At 39.6% G+C, this 22,111-nt stretch overlaps 1 protein-coding gene across 1 annotated transcript in view; it reads right to left on the reverse strand.

The window, feature by feature from the left end:
- LOC108073711 (hdc homolog, cell cycle regulator) overlaps positions 1-22,111 on the reverse strand; it is a 93,612-nt gene that overhangs the window by 2,170 nt on the left and 69,331 nt on the right. The window contains exons 3-5 of the mRNA XM_017165446.3: positions 2,141-2,329; positions 300-388; positions 90-189 (exon numbers count right to left, since the gene is read on the reverse strand). Of these exons, the coding sequence (XP_017020935.1) occupies positions 90-189; positions 300-388; positions 2,141-2,329 (378 nt within the window). The remainder of the gene's footprint in view (positions 1-89; positions 190-299; positions 389-2,140; positions 2,330-22,111) is intronic.

The following is a 22,111-nucleotide window of genomic DNA, read 5'->3' on the forward strand; positions in this document are numbered from 1 at the left end:
GAGCTTTACAAATATTTTATATTTTATAAACTTTATTTTTTATATTTTTTCTCTAATATAAAATGAATTTTCAGGTTTTAAAAACTCACCTTGAACCGCTCGGCGCAACAGGGCATGGCCGCAAAGATATCATAAGCATACATGGTGCCCAAGACCAAACTGGAGCCATCCCAAGGCTCCTTGCAGAATCTGTGTGTGTAGGAAATCGAAAAGAGGTAAAGAGGTAAGAGAATATATCATTCAAATGTCCATTTCCCATTTCCCCAAAACTCCTCCATCTTTTCCTGCGCGATCCTTACCTGCAATTGATGATGCGATTGCTAGAGGTTCCATCCAGGCAGCTCATGCAAACACAGGTCAAGTAGAGAGTGCGTCCCTCGTATTTCACCTGCAAAAACGTAGTCGAAGAAGCGGAAGCGTTGAAAAAGGTGCAGACAAAAGGATAAAAAGAGGGCAGGAACCAGCCGCATAATTCAAGCAGGAGCCTCGGGGTCTCAGACATACACACACCAACAATGAGAAATTATGGCAGGAAAAAGTATAAATTCTAAGACCCTGGAATACACTTTTTGAAAGTGTATTCCAGTGTTTTAAGTATAAGGTTAAAGTTTGTTTAAGAATTTAATAAATAAAACAATTATTCCAACTAAGAAATATTCCAGTTAAGGAAAGATTTCCGATTAAAATCAAACCTTAAGTTTATAGTTTAGACTTTTAAGGGTAAGGGTAAGAGGCTAGCAAAGTTTGTTATATAAAAAAACTATTCTTAAATTAAAATATTTCTTATAAAAGTCTTAAAATTGCCTATTTATATTTACTAACTATCACAAATTCCCCCTTTTAATACTAGTTTTTCTTGCATAAAGAAAATCCATATAAAACCCACAGCAAACACCACAATTTTTATTCAAAGAAACTGCCAAAGTTGATTTTTATTCTTTTTATTTTTGCCTAGTTAAATACCCTTACAAAAAAACCTTAAAAAAAAACTCCCTAAAGCAAATAAAACTGCCTTTTGTTAGGGTATCAGCTTTCTGATTTTCCACTTGTGTCAAAGGGCAAAGAATAGAGCAGAGGAGGAGGAGCTCAAAGACCAAAAGAATTGAGCGCATTCTTGCATGCCTGACAAAAGGCAAAGGGAGATGGAGCAGGAGCAGGAGTTTGAGTAGGAGCTGGAGTAAGATCTAGAGCTGGGGTACTAACTGCAGCTAGGAGGAGCCCTGCCATTGCGACGCGACATAATAATTTCAAATAAAATGCAAAATGCATAAACTTGTCCAAGAGACGAGACTGAAGCCGCCGCCGCCCACGAACAAAAAGGCCCGGAGAGAGCAGACCGAGTCCAAGTCAAAGTCAAAGGGAGGAGACCCACCAGAAAGGCACAAAAGAGCCAATTCCAAGAGCAGGCAGCAGCAGCGGCAGCTGGCAATGAATTATAAATCCAGGCTTAAATTAAAGCCCACAGAGGAGTTGCAGCAGTCGCAGTTGCACTCCCAGAACCCTGTCAGCCAGGGAAAGCAGGGAAAATAAGCCCATGAAAGCGTAGGTCGTGCGTGCAGTTCCCCCTTTTTCTTTCTTTTTTTTCTTTCTGTGCAGACAAAATGCAAAATACAAAATGTGCAATGTGCAGTTTTTCCAACTCTTCCCTGGCGTAATTACGACGACTTAAATGGGTCATAAATTGCGGGGACAGCAGACATCCCAAAGCCAATGGGAGTGGCGGTGGCAGTGGGAGTGGGAGTGGGGGTAAACGGAGAGACATGGGAAGGTGGAGCCACCAAGTCAAGGTGGAGCTCTCTGCAAGCTCGTCCCGCTAATTGCAGCTGAAAGTTCTTTAGGGGCCACGTGGGCGAGTGAAAGCGGAAAGAGGTTGCCACGCGAGTGGGAGTTTGGAGTGAGCACATTTGACGTTTTATAAATGATGAGGATAAACTGAAAACTATTTTTAAAATTTTCTAAAAATTATCTTTTATCTAATAAAATATTATAAATATAATTTACGAGATCAATATATAAAAAAATCAGCTTCTTTCATAATTTTTATTTTCATTTTTGAACTCAAAATATTTAAAAAAAATTATCCTGTTTTCTCCTCTTTTACAATTTCTTATATATTTCTCAGTGTAAATTCGTTACTCACCTCAATGCAGCCGCTGGAATGCTGCTTGGGACTGAGGAAAAAGGAGCCATCGACCAGGGGATAACGATCGAACACCAACAGCGGCTCCTCGCACAGAATGCAGGCCACGCGGCTCATCTGGGATTGGGCCAGGGAGGAGAGTATAAAGAGCCGGGTCTCATCATTGCCATGGTTGCCCTCGTCCTCGATCTGGAAAACAAAATTTAAAAAAATTATTAGCGTCAAGTCTAGGCAACTTAACTTAACCTAAAGGTAAAATATTTTGTATAACTATTTAAACTTCCCGGAAAAGTAATTTTTCAATATTATAATATATTATTTAAAGGTATTCCTTGTAAGAATCTTATAAGAACTTTACAATTCTTATATTTAAAAAAACTTTAAATAATTCTCCCATAAAACCCCCAACTCCTAAACCCCCAAAATAAAATATTTAAAATTCAAAATAAGCAAAAGTTCGTTACCCCGCCACATCTACTCCTCTAATAAAGAGCCACTGAACCACTGTGATGGTGTTCCCACTGCCGCGAGGTGTGTGTCCAATGAACATTTCCAATATATGTCTGCCGAGGGACTAAACGAAGCAACCAGCCAGCGTCTAAGCGCCAACAAATGAACCATAAAATCCAAACGTGCCGGCACAACAAACGAAATACAAAAAAAAAAAAAAAACAAGAGTCGAGGAGCTGCTTCTCCGTTGTCTAAGCCAAAGTGGCTAACACGTTGCCCAAATTGAATGCACACACACAGGACACAGGAGGACACAGAGGACCACAACCAGGTAACCATCTAAGCCAAGTTAAGTCAGCCAGCTAGCAGTCCAGGCCAATTCCCAAATCGATAATCAATATGGCGAGCCGGCGGCAGAGAAGCTCACACTCCAGTTGGCATATTCCAGCGGTGGGTGGTAGAGGTAATAAAGCCGTCAAAAAGGCAAAAAGGTGTTGAAAGGATCCACGAAATATGGCTAAGGTGGGAATAGTTTCAGGGGCCATCGCCGCCAATCAAAGCCAACTAACCCAATGATGAGGGAATACATATACATACCTATATATATTTGTGACTCTGTTTTGGGTAATTTGTGATGGTCCGACCGGCACCTGACCAGACGGAATAACAGCACTCAGACTTGAATTTTTGTATATGTGTAGAGAGTATTATATGGACAGGTGAATAATTTAGTGAGTGTAACGAAATTAAGGCCAAAGGACACGTAGAACCAATCAATTGCAGCTGAGGAATGTCTTTCTTTGGTAGAGCAAGTTTAATGCACTTTTAATATGCGAGCAGGAGAAGGGGGATTAGGAGGAGTTGGTTGGCCAAACATAAACCCCTAAATCCCCTTTGGCAAACTTGTGCTAATATTTGCTAAGAACTTTTACCCAGGCAAAGGATGACACTTTCTAGCACTCGGCAACAACAACTCTTGGCTAAAATAATCAACAAATTAATATTTGCACGGTGCCCAAGGCCCAGGCCCATTGCAATTGTCTTTCGCCTGTTTTGTTTGCCAACTTCTTGGGGGGACCAGCTCATAAATCTTGGCAACAATAAAATCAACTCGTAACAACAGAGATTCGATTAATGAATGTTTGCACTCGGTATTCACTCCTGCTTGGGTAAGCGATACGAGGCACAATTTTCACTCATTAAACAAAGGAGTCGGAGTCTGAGTCTCTGTCCTCGTCCTCGTTGGAAGGGTGAGTTGCTAAAGCAATTAAGTTGATTGCTCAAGGAGACCATGTTGATCCTGGCCTGGGTGTGAGTCTTGTGCTCGTCTGGGATTACGGACGATAACAGTATAACCCAGATAGGAGAGGCAACTGCAGCAATAATGCTTCTCTCCGCCGCCTGTATTGCCTTTTCTTACAGGGCCAAAAAAGGAGAAAAAATAAAGAAATACAAGAAATAATAAAGGAATGCAGACGCACATGTGTAGTACATTTCATCACAGTCCTGGCAGGGCTTTCTCTGGGTTTTTAATGCACGGAAAGAAATTTTAGAAAATTATATTTTGGAAAAAACAATTAAGAACAAAGAAAAAACGAAATTATTATTAATTTTTAGACCAAGAAAAGTAACCTCACCACTTTAACATTAATTTTTTTGTAACATCCTTGAATATTCCTTCTAAAAATTATTTCTTTAAAAATCTCCCCTTAGTTTATTTCTCTGTTTCTTGTCATAAATATTTCGCATCTTCATGTTCGCTACGTGACGATTTGCTAATTTCTCAAGCTCGAGTTCTCCACAATTCAGTTGAACTCGCGCCCCCGAAAAAGAGAATGAACTCAGGACTCACAGGACGCAAAGGATTGAGGAGGATTGAGGACTCTGTGTCTGTCCTGCTCTTCATAATTTATGAGAGTGGCGTGTGCAAAGTTTTTTGGCAAAAACCGCAGCAGCAAATTATAAGCATGAAATTATTATTGCCGAATTTCGAGATTATTGTTAGGAGAGAACAAAACTTTCCATGTACACGAGACACGACCCCGTAAAAGTCAAAAGTCGAAGTGCAATAAACTCCTAACCTAGCACACTCTCTCGAATGTATGCAGCAGGACCTCCAAGAGGACACAGCACTAATGAAGCCATTGAGTTGTCATTTCCTTTGGCATAAATCAGGCACCACTTCCTTTTCCGCGCGGCCATAAATATCAACAACAACAACAACAAACGCCCAAAAACTCTGTGAGCCACAAATCAAAAAGGTTTCTTTTTCACTTCCACGGCGGAGAGAAGGCGGCCACACCCCGAAAAATCCAAGACAGACAATGGGCCGAACCAGCAAACTACAATTCAATGCGAATTCAATTCTCGTTAGTTTCGGGTTCAAAGTGCCTTGGCTTTTCATAAACACATTAAATTAAATGGCATTTGTTTCCAGTTTGAGGATGGAGTAGGAGGAAGTCGCTGCTGTTAGTTAATCCATTAAAAATGCCAGCCATAAATATTTCACTTCAAGAATTTTCTTCCCTCCTCCCCCCAAAAGAAAAATGTCTCCATTTGCCATTTGCCACTCCTCTCTTGGCCCGCTGGCTTCCTTTAAGCTTTATGCCCGAAAGTTAATAAAACTGCTTAATATTCTCCAATTCGCCTTTGTGAGTTTTTGTCCCGCGCCGAGTGTTTGTGCAGACAGTGAGCAAACACACATGTTGAGCCTCCTTTCTCCTCCTCTTGCCCCCCTTTTTCACCTTTTTTGGTTACCTTTTTTAGAGGGAAAAATCCTCATTACTGTTCAGTGGGCGTTACTGCGGAGAAAAACTATTTTATTAACCCGGAAAAACTGTTTACCCGACCATCATTCTCAATTGTCAATTGTCTCAGGGCGTGCGTTGTGTGCTGTGTGTGTGGGGAAATTGAAAAATTGTCTGCTGTTTAAATGGTTTTTCCCCGTTTTCCTCTACATTTTCTACGTTTGTAGAAAACCTATGTAGGCGTTCTTCTATTTGCCAGAGAGACAAAAGAAATGGCAGAATAAATTTGAAAATTGTCATCGGGAAAAGCTGACAGCTACGTGGGCGTGGCGCGATGCTAGGTGCTTAATTTAAGCAGCAGAAATAAGTTTGCTGTCTACCAGCGAGACACTTTGATCAATGGGCCAGATGTGACCTGTGGATTAGGAGTTAAAGCCAATGACAACAAGCCACCGACAATGGCAACAATACTATTATATATACTCTATGACGGTACAAGAGTGCAGAACAAGACACTGACAATGAAATTGCAACCAGAGAGGCAGAGGGAAAATCCTCAGGAAGGGGCGCGGGCACTTTTATAAATGAAATGGAGTAATAATATTTTGTGACAACAAAATGCAGTCAAAGCTAGGGGAGAAAGCAGGAAATTATAGAAGGATTCGAATTTGAAATACCTTCTTTTTTAAATTTTTTTTTAAATTTCAAAATATAATATTTAATTATAATACATGTATTCGTAATTAAAGTTTAATATATTGGCATTTAAATTAAAGAATTAATCAAAATCAATATTTCTGACGGTTTTAGATCTTTTAAAATGGCGTTTAAAAGTATGCAATAATATGTCCAGATATAAAAAACCTTTTTAAGCACTTTTAAATCTCTAGAAATTGTTTTCTGTAATTCCCGATAATTTTTCAGGATAAAAAATATACTCTATAAGACTCATATTTTCTGTCACTCTCTTTTTCTCAAAACCCAACATACCCTATACTACTATTTCCTAAATCTTTCCAGAAAGAATAACACTGCATACCGCCAGGCGCAGCTGTGCAGGATTCTAAGAAGCACACCGACTCCTCGCCGGAATTAATATGGGGTTTGGGGAGGGCGCATTCACAGAAACGCCAACAACAATGCAGCAACAACCCAGGCAACACACAACTACTATACAGCAAACATGGCAGACAAACAAACATTTCAATAAATTCAAAAAGTACCAAGCCAGACAATGAAAACTGCACCGAAGCGTTGCGGGGGGAAAAACAAGCAAAAGGAGTGCCCGCCGCTGCCGGGTGCCAGTGCCAAGTCAAAGGGAAAAGCCTGTGGAAAGGCAGAGAGTGAGCAGCCAGCGTTGCACTCACAACAACTGTGAAGTGGCTTAAAAGCTTGTCCAGGGAAAATGAGGGGGTGCAACTCCTAAGAGGCAGCTGCTATTCGCATTGTTTTCCTTCCCCCCTTGTAAAATCTCATGTCATTTGCACTTAATTCAAATGCGCGACACAATTGCAAAATAAAAGTATATATAAAATAGAACCAAAAAAAAAGTAGAAAAGTTTACATGGGAAAGAAGAGCTTTGCATATCTAGTCGAGGTCGGGGTGGCTTGTGTCTGGGTTATAACTTCATTAGGCGCAAAATGTCGAAATGTTTTTGATAAGCTGCGTTCCTTTTCGCGGGTTCAAGAAACTTTTCTTTTAATGCCCGGCGACTAGAGTCGTGTGCCAAGTTTTTGATGTCCTTGTCCCTTGGCAAGAGATTCCCTTTCAGTTGAAGAGCCTTTGCTCGTCTCCGTCATTTTAATTCCTACTCATCCTTGATGTTTGCATTTTTTTGCATTTGCTTTTAGCCATTAGCTGAAATGCTCTTGGCCAAGACCAAAAAAACATAAGAGAAATATCCCTCTTCTGACCTTTAAATATCAATTTGCAAATAAATTGTATTTGCTGTTGTTGTTGTTGCTACTGACTGGACTTTCGGGACGCAGGACCCTGGACTTTGGGTCTCGTTATTTATCGTGCGTTCAATGTGCTATGGCATAATGGCTTTCTTCGATTGGCTAGAATGGAGAGAGCGAAAGAGCTTTATGTACAAAAACAAATGCAATTTCCAATTTCATTTTTTCTGCCAGCGCCTTGAAGTATGCTTTTGCCTTTTTTACACAGTTTATTGAACTGCATATCCCGCCGCGAGGCTCCTTTCCCTTTCGCTCTCTGCCCTTCTTCACTTTAAACTTTATTCCCGGGCATAACAATTATTTTTATATGAAAAGCAAATTTCAAAGGCATCACCCAGACATTCGCCAGACATTGATGGTTATTGGATCCTGTGTGTATCCACGCCTCCCGCATTTTCTGCGCTAAATAAGCAATTTAAATGCATTCGGTGGCCGTTAATAGTTTTATTACATTGCCTCTTGTTAAACTTAATTGTTTAATTATTTTTTAAGGCACTCCCTTTACTGTTCTGATCTTTTTTTTTGGAACTGCATTTTACGAAGTCACAGTACATTGCTTTGATTCGAACTTAATCCCCACAACATTAGCAGCCGAAAAACTAAACGAACTGTAAGCCATTTCCCGCGGGTAAGAAAAAGGGGACAGCTGCGAGTAGAACTTGGAGTGTATCCTCTTTGGTGTAATTTCTTCCACTTAACTTAATCCCCCCTGATGCTTTAAGGCAAGCAAACATATGTATCGCTCCAATTGGGAGGTGCTGCCAGCCAGCCATCCAGCCAGCTCTCGTGTTTATATAGCAGCAAACACTGGGGTTTCTATTTATTTTTCTTCGTTTGCTTGCTTGCTTGAGCTCTTATCAACTGGCATACGGTGCGTATGCGTTATGTGCCTTGCGAGACTGATTAACTTAATGAAATTTAACCCAGAGGCTTAAGAGGAGTATTTCAAATGTATTGAGGTATTAAATATATTATAAATATGGTTTAAATTTGAATATATTAATATATTAAATTATAATAAATATTGTTAAAAATGGAATTTATAAATCTATAATAAATATTGTTTAAAATGGGGTTATAAGAGAAAAGTAAGCTACATTTCTTCTTAAAAAATTTACATTTGAATACTTAAATTATTAAAATTATTCAGCTTTACTTTTTCATATCAAAAACGCATTTACAAAAGTAATAACATATTTGTCTATTACAAAAATGTTAAGTCATATCAAATTTACTTCAGTAAATGTTTAAAGAAAACTCCTAGAACAAATAGTTTTTGCATTTGCAATTACCTTAACAATTTCCTAGCCTTTTCTAGGGTTAAGTCCATTCCACAGTTCTTATCGAGTCCATGGATCAATGAACCTCAACCGAACTACACTTTTTTCCAGCTCCAGGCGGCGATAAGTGCTGTCAACAACAGAAATAGTCGGACGACAGGCCTCCATTTCGAAGTGCAACTAGTGACAGAGGGAGAGGGAAAAGCCAAAGGGGGGAAAAGTGAAGGAAAACAGATAAGAGTAGGGCCAAGTGGGAGTCAACAAACTAAGCAACAAACGGCTGCATTTACCCACCAATTGATCGCTTAAAAAGGAAAGGGGTGAGAGGAGGCCAGTTGAACCTAATTAAATTTGCCTTTTTGCAGGCTTTTTATTTTTTATTTTTTTCTTTACTATTTCTTTGTGCTTTTTTTTTTTGTTTCCTATTTATTTTTCATTTTCTCCTCTTTTGTTGGCTGTAATTTTTATCGCGCAGCAGTGAGAAATCGCTTGGAATGGAACTCTCATTTGGAGCATATCTTTATAATTGCCAAAAGCCAGAGCAAAAAAAAAAAAGAAGTATTCCAGAATAGTAAAATAGCAAATAAGAAAAGCAGAGCACAGAGACAGCCGTCTGCATTTTAATTACAATACAAAAGAGGAAAATGGCGTGGAAATTCTAACCTCAGGGAAAAGTTATAAGCTGGGTAAGAAAAAACCAACCAAAGAAGGCAAAGAGTTTGAGGAAAAACATGGGTTCCACTGGCCAAAGTTTGATTAAAACAAAAGAGACAGAAAACTTTTCGCTTTTTGGCCAAAAAGGACACTCGATAGGCAACTCGGAGAGAAACTTTTAAGAATGGCATTGCAAATGCAAGGAATCTCCTGCCTCTGTTTTTGGTGGAGAAAAACTTTAACATTTCCAGGTTAAAGGTTCAAAATAATATAATTAAAAAGCGGGGTTTTCGACTCCAAACAAAAGCAATTCGCAACAGCTCAAGTGAAGGCCAAAAAGGAAAAACTTGAGGGTTTGAGGGGGAGTTGGGAGCAACCATAAAAAACGCAGCCAGACGCAGACAATGAACGGAATCCTGCACACCGACACACACAAACAAGATACGCACATAATGAAAATGTCAAAATAAACACGACATTAAAAACCTCGAAAAACCTCCACACACACACAGAAGAATACGGGTAAGAACACACACACACAGTCAGGACAAACAGACAGACAGACGGAGGGAGACAGCAACAGAAGAAGCCACTGCACTCGACGCCGCTTTAAAGGCCAATAAATGACGAGGGTCCTTGTGGCTGCACCTCAATGAGGGCTTATTTGGCACTCCAAGGATCTGCAAACTGAATCCACTAGGGGAACACCAAAGGAATTGCTGAATTTAAATTTGTGAGGGCTTTTTCTTGGAGTTTATACTTATGACGTTATGGCACCGCTTTTTTAAACTCCTAAATAGTAATTATGAAAATAATATTTTGAATATATATTTATATTTTTTAAATATTTATTAAACATACAAAAATTCTACAAAAGTATCCTCAATTAGCTTTTTAGTTCCTAAGACCTATGACATTATGACACCGCTTTGATTTTTCCTTAATAACTTTTCTTAAATTAAGTAAATATTAATTAAAACAAATATTTACTTATACTGGTTCCCCCTAAGACCTCTAGTTCGTAGAATCTCATCTCTGTTTTTCCAAAACTCTTCCACATGTGCCACCATACTGATGATATGCTGATGATACCAAGTTTTCAGCGCTAATCACGTCACAAAAGAACAAAAACCAGAGACAATGCTCTCGGTTTCGGTTCCCCTTTTCTCCTCGCTATCCCCTACCTGCGGTTGAAACACTTTTGAAGGTGTCACTAACATCGCTAAGTAGCTTTGGCTGCTCCCAAGCTCTCCTTCAGCTCATTAGCATTTCTAATTAAGGAGCAGCTACAGTCTCGCATATGAGCCGCAAGGATAATGACACCTGCCACACTCAGACGGCGAAATGAGAAAGGGGATTATCATGAAATGGAAAGTGTGCTTCTTTTTACCCAGCATTTTCCAGCAATTTTCACAACTGGCCGTTGGCCATGTAAGCTGCATGTTTAACGGCAATTAGAGAGCACCGCCCACTTTTCCACAACACCCCCAAATATATATATACTAAATATATATATAAATTTATAAAAGAGAGAAAAGTGACCCAGACAGTGAGGGCGCGGCTGAGCTTCTATTAAAAGTGAAAACATTTACATTAATAATTAGCCAGCCAGGACCTCCCTCCGCCCACAGCTCCCCTCTTTTGTGTTGAAAACAGAGCACTTTGTTGGACACTAAAAACTTCATCAAGTACAGCGCACAAATTGCAATTAATCAGAAGGAGAAGAGAGTGTGATGAGGCAGGTCGTCCTCGGAAGTTGGGGTTAAAAAACTGCTCTCGTCCAAAGTTGACAGTTTAACTGACTAAACAAGGTGCGATAAGTGCTTGCTCAGACAGGGGAAAACAGCCAAGTTGAACAGCCAAAAACAGAAATCAGCGCAGGACAATGACCAAAAAAGGACCAGCAGCTGGAGTTAATGGTGGTGTCGAGGAGGAGACAGGACACAGGACGTAGCCAACTGGAGGAGGATCCAAGGAACAAGAACAACAGCAACAGCTGCTGTCAGCGCTCAGCGGAAAATGAAAATGATTTAAAGCACATGGTCAGGGACATGGACCTTCCAAAGAGATAGACTTGGAGAAAAAGTGCTTAAGAATTGTAAAGATAATATCCAGAAATACTTTATTTTATTTGAATTTTAAATAAAATATTTTGATATTTGTTTAAGTTTGAAAAAAGTAGTTTAAATTAAGGTAACCCTATTTTTCTATCAGTGCATTCCCATTCCATTTAGTTTTCCCTTAAATCTCTTTATTCATTCCTCGAAAAACTTTCGCTAGTTGGTTTGGGCCAAGCTTTTGTCGTGTCTTTTTCATTGGCTTAAAGTTCAAAGTGCAATCAGGGTAAATTTCTGAATTTTTCATTGCATATGTTTTTCACCCTTTTATTTTCCCCTGGCAACTCCATTTTGGGTAATCAAACTAATGAACCTCCGGAGCTGAGCTTGGAGTAGGGAAAAATGCTTACAAATTGCATTGGTCAGACATGTGAGAGGGTCAGTCGAGTTGAGGTTGCGTCCAGTTGAGCTGAGTGGAGTCCTTCGGGTGCTTGACTCCTTCATGAAAAAACAAAAATTCCTGTAGAGGCACCACCTGGCAACCAAAGGATACCTGCCTGGACACACACACACACAGGTTACCTCAGAAAAACACACAAGCAAACAGTTTTCAAACATCAACCGCAGAGTAATTAAATTGCAGGCGACTCGTCTGATGGTTTCTCTACTCTCTCCTCTTTTCTTTTTTTATATTTTTTTATTTACCAGGCTTGAGATTCACTTACAGGATTGAAGGACGAATTTTGAACTTGTCAAGGGGCACACATTTCAAGCACGCATGTCGAGACCGAAGGATAATTTCATTACATTCACACAAAATGAGAGAAGACACTCTGAGCATGAATCCCTTCTAAATGAATCCCGAAATAAATAAATAAAGCTCACACAAAAATTCAGCAAACAAAAATAACAAAAAATCCGACAGATACAAGAAAAGGGCGTAGGGGGCGTGACCGGTTCTTAATTAATTTTTGCAATCACCACTGAGACGGCTGCGATTTCCAATTCGACTTGAGCTGCTTATGGCTAATGAACAGAAAATAACAAAACAATACTTAGAGATCGAAGGAAGGAGAACAAAACGAAAAGGTAAGGAACAAATCAAAAACCAATAAAAGGCAATAATGCCAAGTACCGAGGAGACAAGTTCAATGCACTGCACTACCACTTCCCTGCCTCTCAAAGGCCCCTCCATCCTTTTGGCTATTTATTTAAAAGAAGCTTAGGATCAAAGGAGAGGAGCGCTCTGATAGCAAGGGCAGCGCATAAATTTTGCCAGCGTTGCAGAAATAAAAAGGAAATCCATTCAAGGATACAAAAACGCGTTAAGTGCGCCAAATAAAGAGAAAAAGCGTTTGCAACAAAAAAAAAAAATATATAAAAAAAAAGTCGCCGAACAGAGAAAGGATATGCCAAGCGATATTGCAAAGTTAAATCAATAAATAAAGCATCAAGCGGGGAGAGTGGTGCCCCATCAACGTCATTAAATCAATGCTGCCTGTCGTTGCCAGCAATAGATAACGACCAGGACAAATCGGAGGAGTTCCCACTGCCAGGATTCAGGATCCAGGAGGAGGCACACGAGACAATGACGGCAACGGCGACGACGATGGCAATGCAGCGAAAGTTTGCCAAGTGACATTAGCACAGAGCATGGACAGGGCAAGAGTGGAGTTCAGGATCCGAAGGTGGCCTAGAAGGAGCCACGGCAAAACACTTAAAATTCTACAGGAAAAATATACACTGATGAGAAAACTTGTAGAAAGCAATAAAATAAAACTAAAAATCTATAAAAGAGGGATAACACTTCTACATATTCTCAAGACTTCAAATATACAATTTGAATTTTATCTAATATAAAATAAAGTATAAATCTTTACTAACCTCTATCCTTAATTTCCCTTACATGTCCATATTATAATCCTTTTTTTCTGTCCCTGCAAGCCAGGAACCTTCAAAAAAGAAGACTTCCTTTGAAAGAAAATTCTCGCTGAACTTTAGGTTCCAACTTCTAAAGGAATGGGGGCCGTGACAAGTGGCGTCTGCCGAGAGTTGTTGTCAGACACAGCCCGCGACAATGCCAAAAACACAATTGGGGCGTGTCCACGATGCAGGTGGCAAGAGGGAGAAGGAAAATGGAAGATAGCCTGCCTGGCCAGGATCCTAGAATCCTTAAGCGATGCCAGCAAAAAGCCATCTCTGTCTTTCGCTCGAGACAAACTCAATTGTTTTTGTGCAGAGCCAAGGCAAATTTTTGATTGAAATGCAGACAAAAGAGAGATAATGAGGAGCGGAGAGGGTAAGGTATCCATCACTGAGCTCCTGATGGATTAGTTTAATGAAATTTAAGCGACCGAACAAACGACTAGGAGCTTCAAGTAGCTGGAATAGGATTATGTATGAACCCTAGAATGGTTCAAGAACAAGTATTACGAAGAGAAATACATTTTGTGGCATAAAATCTAACTTTAAAAAGATTAAATCCATTTTAATTAAATTAAATATCAATTATAGGCCATAACTAGACGTCTGACCAGGGCTAATCTTATTGATTTGCGGCACGAAACTTGTGTCCTTGATGGCGGAGAGGAAGTGAAATCCGGACTCGGAACCGAAAGCCCCGACAAACAAAATCGAAGCCAAGTTAAATCCGACAGCGGCACGTGACCGTAGGCAGCCAGCAGAGCGGAAATGTTTGTCTGCCAAGGCTTTTCGCCTGCTGCCTCACTCTCTGATTCTTTCTGGCCCCAGACACCAGACTAAGAAGAAGACAAAGACCAAGATATAGCCATGTAGATGGGCGATAAGGCGTCAAAGTGGCAACAAAGTCAATAAGCAAAATGTTTGTGGTGCACAAAATGTTTTCTGCCACAGCAGCCGCCGACGGCATTGAAATCCTTTAATTTGCTGTTAACGATAAGCCAACAAGGAGCAGGCTAAATATAGTATATAGTATATATCCCCCTCGATATGCAAAGGACTTTGGCCGAAAACTAGCTAGAAAACGAGCAGCGAATATTAAAACAAATAAGCCGGCACATAATGGACTGCCCCAGGATAGCTTCAGTGAGAAAGAGAGAGGGCCATACTAGACAGTGTCCTTCCTCTCACTCTCGATATTTTTGGGCAAAGCTCTTTTGCGACCCATGTCAAATAAGTTAAACAGACATGAAAGGCTCCTCCTCATCCTGGGCTGTCCCTACAAACCAAAGTCCGAAAAAAAAGAAAGTGGACACCAGGGAAAAAAGGGAAAGAGACAGTCTAGGGATGGTAGTACTTAAAGCGATATATACCTATCGTAAGGGTAAAGATTAGGGTATAATATTTTCAAGATAAATGGAATAAAATGTACATCAAAAGTATATCTTTAAAGCTAAAATATATAAAATTAATATTAATTTTATTATGACATATCAGAAAAGTCACTTTCTATCGATATTTTCGATATATATTTCGATATCAGCTTTATAAAATATTTTTCTAATTATTTTATTATTGCAATATATTTTAAGTAAACAATATTTATTTTGTTTATTTTTTTCATAATTTCAAAAAGTTAATTAATATTCGATTTTTATAGACCTGCGATATATTTTCGATATATTTCCCTTTTCTAAAAAAAACATCCCTAAGCGAAAGGGAAAGAGGGATTTTAGGAGAACCCAGTGAAGTTGGTCAATGACTCTACAAAGTCTGGCCCGCACCGAAATTGAAGTTGAAGATTTGCCAACAAACATACGAGGAGCAAATAACATAAAAATTAAACGAAATTTATTTACTTATGCGAGGCAACGGATGCGACTAATTGGTAGTGGCGACTTTGGGGGCTAAGTTAATGAAAAAATATGCATGTGAGGGACCGTATTTTTTTCCAGATTCAGGTAGAAACAGAAACTCCAGACTCCCGTCTCTCATCCAGTTCATGTGTGACCGACACGTTAAGTTCGTTGAACTTTACCTTTGGCTGGCCCGTCGTAAAAATCAATAGGCGGACCCCATGCCAGTTTTTAAAATACATTTTACATTTCGTCCGCCAGCGAAATGAGCATCAAAGGCACTTCAAACAGCATCATCGGCATGCGAAAATGTTTCGACAGCCGCTTATGAATGAATATATATATGTACATATATAAAGCCAAAGCCAACAAACACATACTCCACTCAAAAAAACTCAGCAGCAGACTCACTTGAAGTGCAAGTTTTCGGCAGACTGCGAGTCGATTTCTCCACCCATTTCAGGTTCAGGCAGCAGTTTCCCCTCCTGTTATCCCGCCCATCTTCAAGCTATTTAAAGGCATCTTTACGAGCCACGCGATGCTGAAAACGAAAAAAAAATCTGCAACTGCAAACGAAGGAAGCCATTAAAAACGCCTCATAATTTAACGAGTAAGCACGTTTGATTGAAGCAGAAAGGGAAATGCACTCGCCAAGATATAATAATCATGGCATCTTTACAATTCTAATAAGCGGTTCTTCAAATAAGGCATGCCTTTACCCCATTAAATTATAAAAGATCTCTGTTTACAATAATAACATCTAATTTGCCTACATTAAAACTATAAAGTAGTAGGAAGGAAACGATGAAAAGGCAGTTAGTTTTAAGAGCCTTAATTAAACAAAAGTCTTTAATTAACAGCAAACTAGTTAAACTTCCAAGGAAAGGAATATAATTTATAATTTTTAATAATTTTTTTTTTTAATTTGCCCATACAATGTATGATAACCTTTTGAGTTTCTCTATGACCAATGCCTGAAATCACCGAGACCTATAATTTTCCACTGAGCTTATAAATAATGTTTGGTATTTGGTTCCCCACTACTTTTATTTTTTATGGGCGTCATTCTGATTGCCTTTGTGCGATAAAAAGCTTGCCACACGCTCGTGCCCCAAAGCACTGGCAGCTGTTGGTAATTGAGTTGTTGCAACTGACAGAGTAAGACTTATCGCTGATCTGCAGCGATTTGCATTATTAATTAGCTACGATTTAGCGAAAATATTACGCATACGTCCCGTGGGCAGGCGCATCTTGAAGCTTAAGCCCCCTCTTGTGATGATAATGATAATTTTGCTCTTGGCCAAACACCATTCATCAGAAACAGAGAAAAGCAACAGCAGCTAGCAGCTAAGTAAACGCTCAAAGTGGTAGGTGTTGAACCCCCCGGGGGAAAATTGCACAACCTTTTTGCGGGGCTAGATAATGGAAAATGGAAAAGCGACGTTGCTGTTGCCGTCGCCGTTGAGCGTCGATTCAAATTTACAAAGTCAAACAAACAGGCGGCGGAAAAGTCAATGAACTGCCGCGCAGTTGTTGTCATTTGACTGGAAATTAATGCTGCTCGTGTGCATATTGGGAAAAGCTTTGCCTACTTTGCGGCTGTCCGGTCAAAATATCCGAAATTAAACAGCTTTTCTCTCCTCTCTCACACTCTCAGTGTTTTGTTGTTTCGGCCATATCGGCGGGCTTTATCTCCCCCTTTATTTTGTTTGTTCGCCTAATTATTGTCTTAGGTTAGTTAGTGTGGGCATGTGGGCTATAAAAATGCTAACTGAAAAATGCTGAAAGCAAAAGTGGGTGTTCTTTTTGCCTTTATGGCATGAAAAACCAGACAGAAATACAAATTTTTAATGGCGTGACATCATTACTCGTTTAATAGAGGTACTAATTATAATTATAGCCTGTTTGGTGATATTATGAAATCAATCTAATTATATCTAAATTTTTTTCTTTTTAAAATATGTAAAAGTGGATAATAATTCACACAAAATACTTTACGAAATATAGTTTTTCATCACTTGAATTCTTCTTTAAACATTTTACCATGTTTATTTTCTGTTTTGCCCGTTTGGGCATTTATTTAAAACATATTTTCATACAAACAACGGACCACATTGGGCAATAAAGAAAATTATGTGTACGCTATGCCATGACATATCTCTTGGACTTTTCTCTGTTTGGGGTCTCTGGCTTTCTTTCTGTTTTTTCATATGGTTCTTCTTTTTTTGGGGTCTTTATTTTTTGTAGTTTTGTGGTTCCTTTTGTCGGTTTCTGCCTTTTTTTCGAGAATTATTTAAGTGCCGCATATGCTGCTGGCTGGTTGGGCATTTTTGTTGGCATTTTGTCAAAGCGAAACATGTGCAAGCCATCTTTGAACTTGTTGTCTCTGTCGCTCGCCGTCATTAGAATGGATAATTGTGGAAGACGACCACTTGATTGACAGGCTTGACAAACGAAAGGAAACTAAATGTTCGAGGGGCCTTCTTTTTGAAACAGGGGTGGCAGGGGGCAAGACGACAGAGCAAAGCGGAGCGTGTGGCAGATGTCAACAAATGTTCGCATTTATGGTCAGGCTTCTCTGAGTCGCACCGCATTCTTGGCAGGAGAGCCAAGGCAGAGAGGCAGTCAGCCAGTCGCTTTGGTGCAACCAAATGGCAGATTAAATATCGTTTACATGAGAACCAAGACGGGCTACAGTGGGAGTTATGGGTATGGGATGGCAGTTAAGCTAGACATAAGGTTTCTTATTAGTTAAAAATATTGTGAATATTAGCCAATTATCTTAATAAGTCAATTAAGATTATTTTTGCCAAGCTTTTATGGTGACGTAAGCACTATTATTGTTTCTAAAGATTTCCTTAATTGTACCAATTTGATACCTAAATATTACGTATACGCCATGACTTCCCCGTTACTTATTTTTTTGACTCCACTGTGCAACTTTAATTCTAATTTGCATTCATCAGCGCAACAACTAATTGCACAATATCTATGCATGTGTGTGTGTGTGCGTGAGTGCGTTTGAGTGTTCGTGCGTTTTGTGCATTGTGCTATTTTCTCGATTTTTGCCGCTCTTTCCACTCACATTCGTGCACAGCACCAGTCTCAGCGCCGCTGCTGTCGACGTTGCAGTCGAAGCGAGGCGGGTTAGCGACCGCAAAACTATCTGACATTAGATTGCGATGGCGGCCAAACGACAACAGCCGACGTCGGCAGCGACAGAGTTAGAGGTAGAGGCAGAGGCAGAGGCAGCACAAAACTGCAACAGCAAAAAACACAGCTGAAATTGCAGCAACAATTGCATGTGTTGGCGTTCACTGTTTTTTTTCCCCCCTTGTGCCGGCTGTCACGTATGCACTCACGAGAATGAGTAAGAGAGAAAGGAGAAAGAGAGGGTGGAGAGTAAGATTGGAGAGTGCACAACAACAACTATGGGCGATTATGACACCGCACGATGCCAAAAAACTAAAACAGGGGGGCCTGTGGGGGAGGTAAAATGCAAGGAGAGCTCTCCAACTGTGGTTAACTGTGTTTTTCTTCTTTCTTCTTGCCAGAGTAATGATATTGCAATAGATTAACCCTTAAGGTGATGACCCAATTATAAATGAGTTAAGTATAACGATATAGATTATAGTTAAAAAGTGAAAACAAAATACTAAATAATATAAGGTACTTAGTACACATCTTCTTAATGAAATCTTTATTTCCCAATAAATAAATCGACGCACCAAACTCGTATACCCTTTAAATGTTTAGCGCGAAAAAAAAACATTCACTCAGCTTTGGCATTCGGCACTCGACATTTTTAGCAATTTTCGTCGCAACGGATCAAATAAAGCAACGAACAAGCATTTTATTTCTATTTAGTTTTTCGCGCGAATTTTAAGTGCAATTTCTTGTCGATTGGCAACAATGTTGCTCAACATTTTCTTATCGCGCCGGTGGCATCTTGTGCCCCCCCTCTCTATTTGGGGGGCGCGGGCGTTGAGGCCTTTTTGAGATTTTCCAGAGAGATTGTAGCGCTTGATTGACTGCGTGCCTTTGCAGCCGCAACAAATCAATTTAGCCAGCGCAAACAGAGGGAGATAGCGCGATAATAGAGCTTGGGGCACTCCCACTCTCCCCGCTGTTATACCTCTTTTTGCTGTCCCCCCGCCCCCCTTTACTGCCTTCTCTAGACCATCGCTGGGGAAAAACTCCACCTTGTACGATGGCCAAATTAAATGGCCAACAATTTATTGTCTGCAAATGCAGCGAAAATTGCAAAACATTTTGCCATTTGCCGCTTTTGGCGGCAGCAGCAACTGCACACACGGGCAACTTGCAACGAGAGACACTCAAGCAATGATACACGGAAATTAACAAATTTAAATGTATTAAAAATATTTAAAAAATATTTTCAAGAGTTTTCAGAGGTTTTTCAATTATTTGTACTAGTTTTTATACGTTGTCAGAGCGCGATTATCTACAAACATGTCACCTAAATCGCACTTGGGAATTTTAAGAACACTCTCAAATTTATTTAAAAATATGTCTCTTTCTCTCATTTATTTTTCAGTGCACTATTGACGCGGCGCGTTGGTGGCGCCTGTCGATGATCGCAAATTTGAAAATTGCCAGTTTGCTCGCTCTGCAGCACTCCACCCCGCTTCCCTGGTCTCTTGGCCAAATTTACAGCTTGTAAACGGTTTTGGATCGGTAGGGGGACCAAGAGGCGTGCATGTCTACCAGTCAACTAAGTGATTTGCCACAGGATACCCCGCCACAAGGCGGAAATGCTGAGGTATCAACGTCACCGAGAGCTGCTCCGCCCACTCGAGATCAACTCACGTTAACGTGGTGGTTGGTCGGCCTAAAAACAAATCTCTCATAATTTCGATTCCATTTCGATGTCTTTGATCTGCTGCCGAAGGTCTACGAGTGTGTTTGGTTTTGGTTGTATTATTTTTTATTTTTTGTTCCCAGTATCATTTTAGGCAGCTGCCCGTTATTAATTAACAGCTGTGCGCTTATTATGCAAATTAGCCGCAGATGGGAAACACAACGATTGTGTGGGTAAAAAAAGTATATAAATAACAGAAAAAAAAAATCGTACGAGCTGGTTTTGATTCATCGTTTTGTCTCCGACTGACTGCCGGTTTGAATACTCACGACTTGCAGTAAATATATAGAGTGTGATCTATATAGGAAGTTGGATAAAGACATATTACATACCTGCAAAGATTTCAAACCGATTTATCCTAATAACAAAGACCCTCTTCCAATTATGTTAAAACGTAAACTAAACATAAATAATAATTTACATTCCCTCCTAAAAGAACCCACAATATATAGCTGTCTCCCAAGACCAAGTCTCTCTATCAAATTACATCTTAAAGCAATAGCTGAAACCCACAAAAAGCGAATCTCCTTTTAAGGAATCTTCAGCAGAACAACCATGAAATTTATTTACCCATTAATTGTCAAGTTCTCCTGCCTTACCCCCTTTGCCTTCTTTTTTTTTAACAGAATTTATCAAGTCTATAATTCAGCATTAAATTATGCAGATTATCCATTCTGTGTGCCACATGCCACATGCATCATCTTCGGACAATGTCAACTGCAGCCGTTTCTATGCCCGCTTTGCCCCGACTAATGAAGAAATCCCGCACTCGAATTTATTTCGCAATCAATTTGACAAATGTGCGGAGCCTACATGGACCGATGGCCAGTAAAGATAGCCCGATAAAATGGCCAAGAGCCAACTGCCAACAGACAACAGCCAAGAGCCAGCCAGGCCAACCAAAAAGCCAGAGCTAGAGCTCTTGGGCATTTATAGGTCTAGGATCCCAAAAACAAGTAGCCAAGTGAGGTAAGCGTCGTAAACACACACATTTTGTGGCCAATTGTTGTGCCGTACAGTGCGAGACATAAATTTGCGATTCGCTTGCATCGACACGACGATCAGCTGGCCAAACACGGTCAAACATTTTTATGGCTGCCTCATAAATGTCAGCGAATGTCTAAATTAGAAGCGCTTTTTAGGGAATTGGTTGGACTTTTCGACATTGACCTAATTCTTTATGTAAAAACAGAAATATATAATAAAACACACAATAGTAAATTATGCAAATGTGTGTCTGATGGGTGAAAATTATAAAAGGCACTTAGAGAAAAATGTAGCAAGGAAGTTGCTAGAGAGATAGTTCTGAAACTCTCACAAAAAGTATAACAAATTAAGTACATTTCTAAGGAAAATATTGTTTTAAATTTCTCTGCCATTTTAACTTGATATTTTATAATTTTATTAGTTTTTTAATGCATTAAATAATTTCTTGTGCACACATCAACGTAGGTCCACACCATTTATTTGTGTCTTGTAATTAAATTGCATTTTGAGCGGCAAACCACCTCATTAAGGTCAAATTACAGTCAAGCCCCACTTTTGTCTGTCGTCCGATGTCCGTTGTCAGCGCACCTGTAATTATGCACAGCCACGCCCCCTTATAGCTGCCCTGCTTCCCCTCCCCCTCCCCTTGGAATATATGTGTATGTTTAAATCGCAATTAATTTACCCGCCGCCAGACATTTGCAACTTTTCAAGTACAAATGCTAAAAAGCCGAACATATAAAATGTACGTACACTTTGCTTCGCTTCGATCTGCCTCGATCTTTATATTCTATACTCTATATTCTCCGTGGGTGTCACATGTCGCCCAAGTCGTGACCGAAGTCAATGCTGCCAATAGATATCGAGCCATAGGTTTAAAAGCCGATAAATGCCCAGCCAAGTACATTGGAATGCCATAATGAGAACATTTAATTAGGAGTTGGGTAGGGTCCGGGAAAAACCACATTTTTAACTTAAAATAAGTTAAGAGATTTAAAGATTTTACAAGTAAACATTTGCCATTTGGCTGTACCAAAACAGGCTTACCCAAAAAATTATATAAAATTTGCTAAAAATAATAAGTTCCAAGCTTTTTTTCGTTATAATTCCCAAAGGGTTCTAGGTTTAACCCTTGATCAAATCAGAAAAATATTAATATACTGACTTTACAGACTGTTT

Source organism: Drosophila kikkawai, chromosome 3R (assembly GCF_030179895.1).
Source record: "Drosophila kikkawai strain 14028-0561.14 chromosome 3R, DkikHiC1v2, whole genome shotgun sequence".
Taxonomy (NCBI): domain Eukaryota; kingdom Metazoa; phylum Arthropoda; class Insecta; order Diptera; family Drosophilidae; genus Drosophila; species Drosophila kikkawai.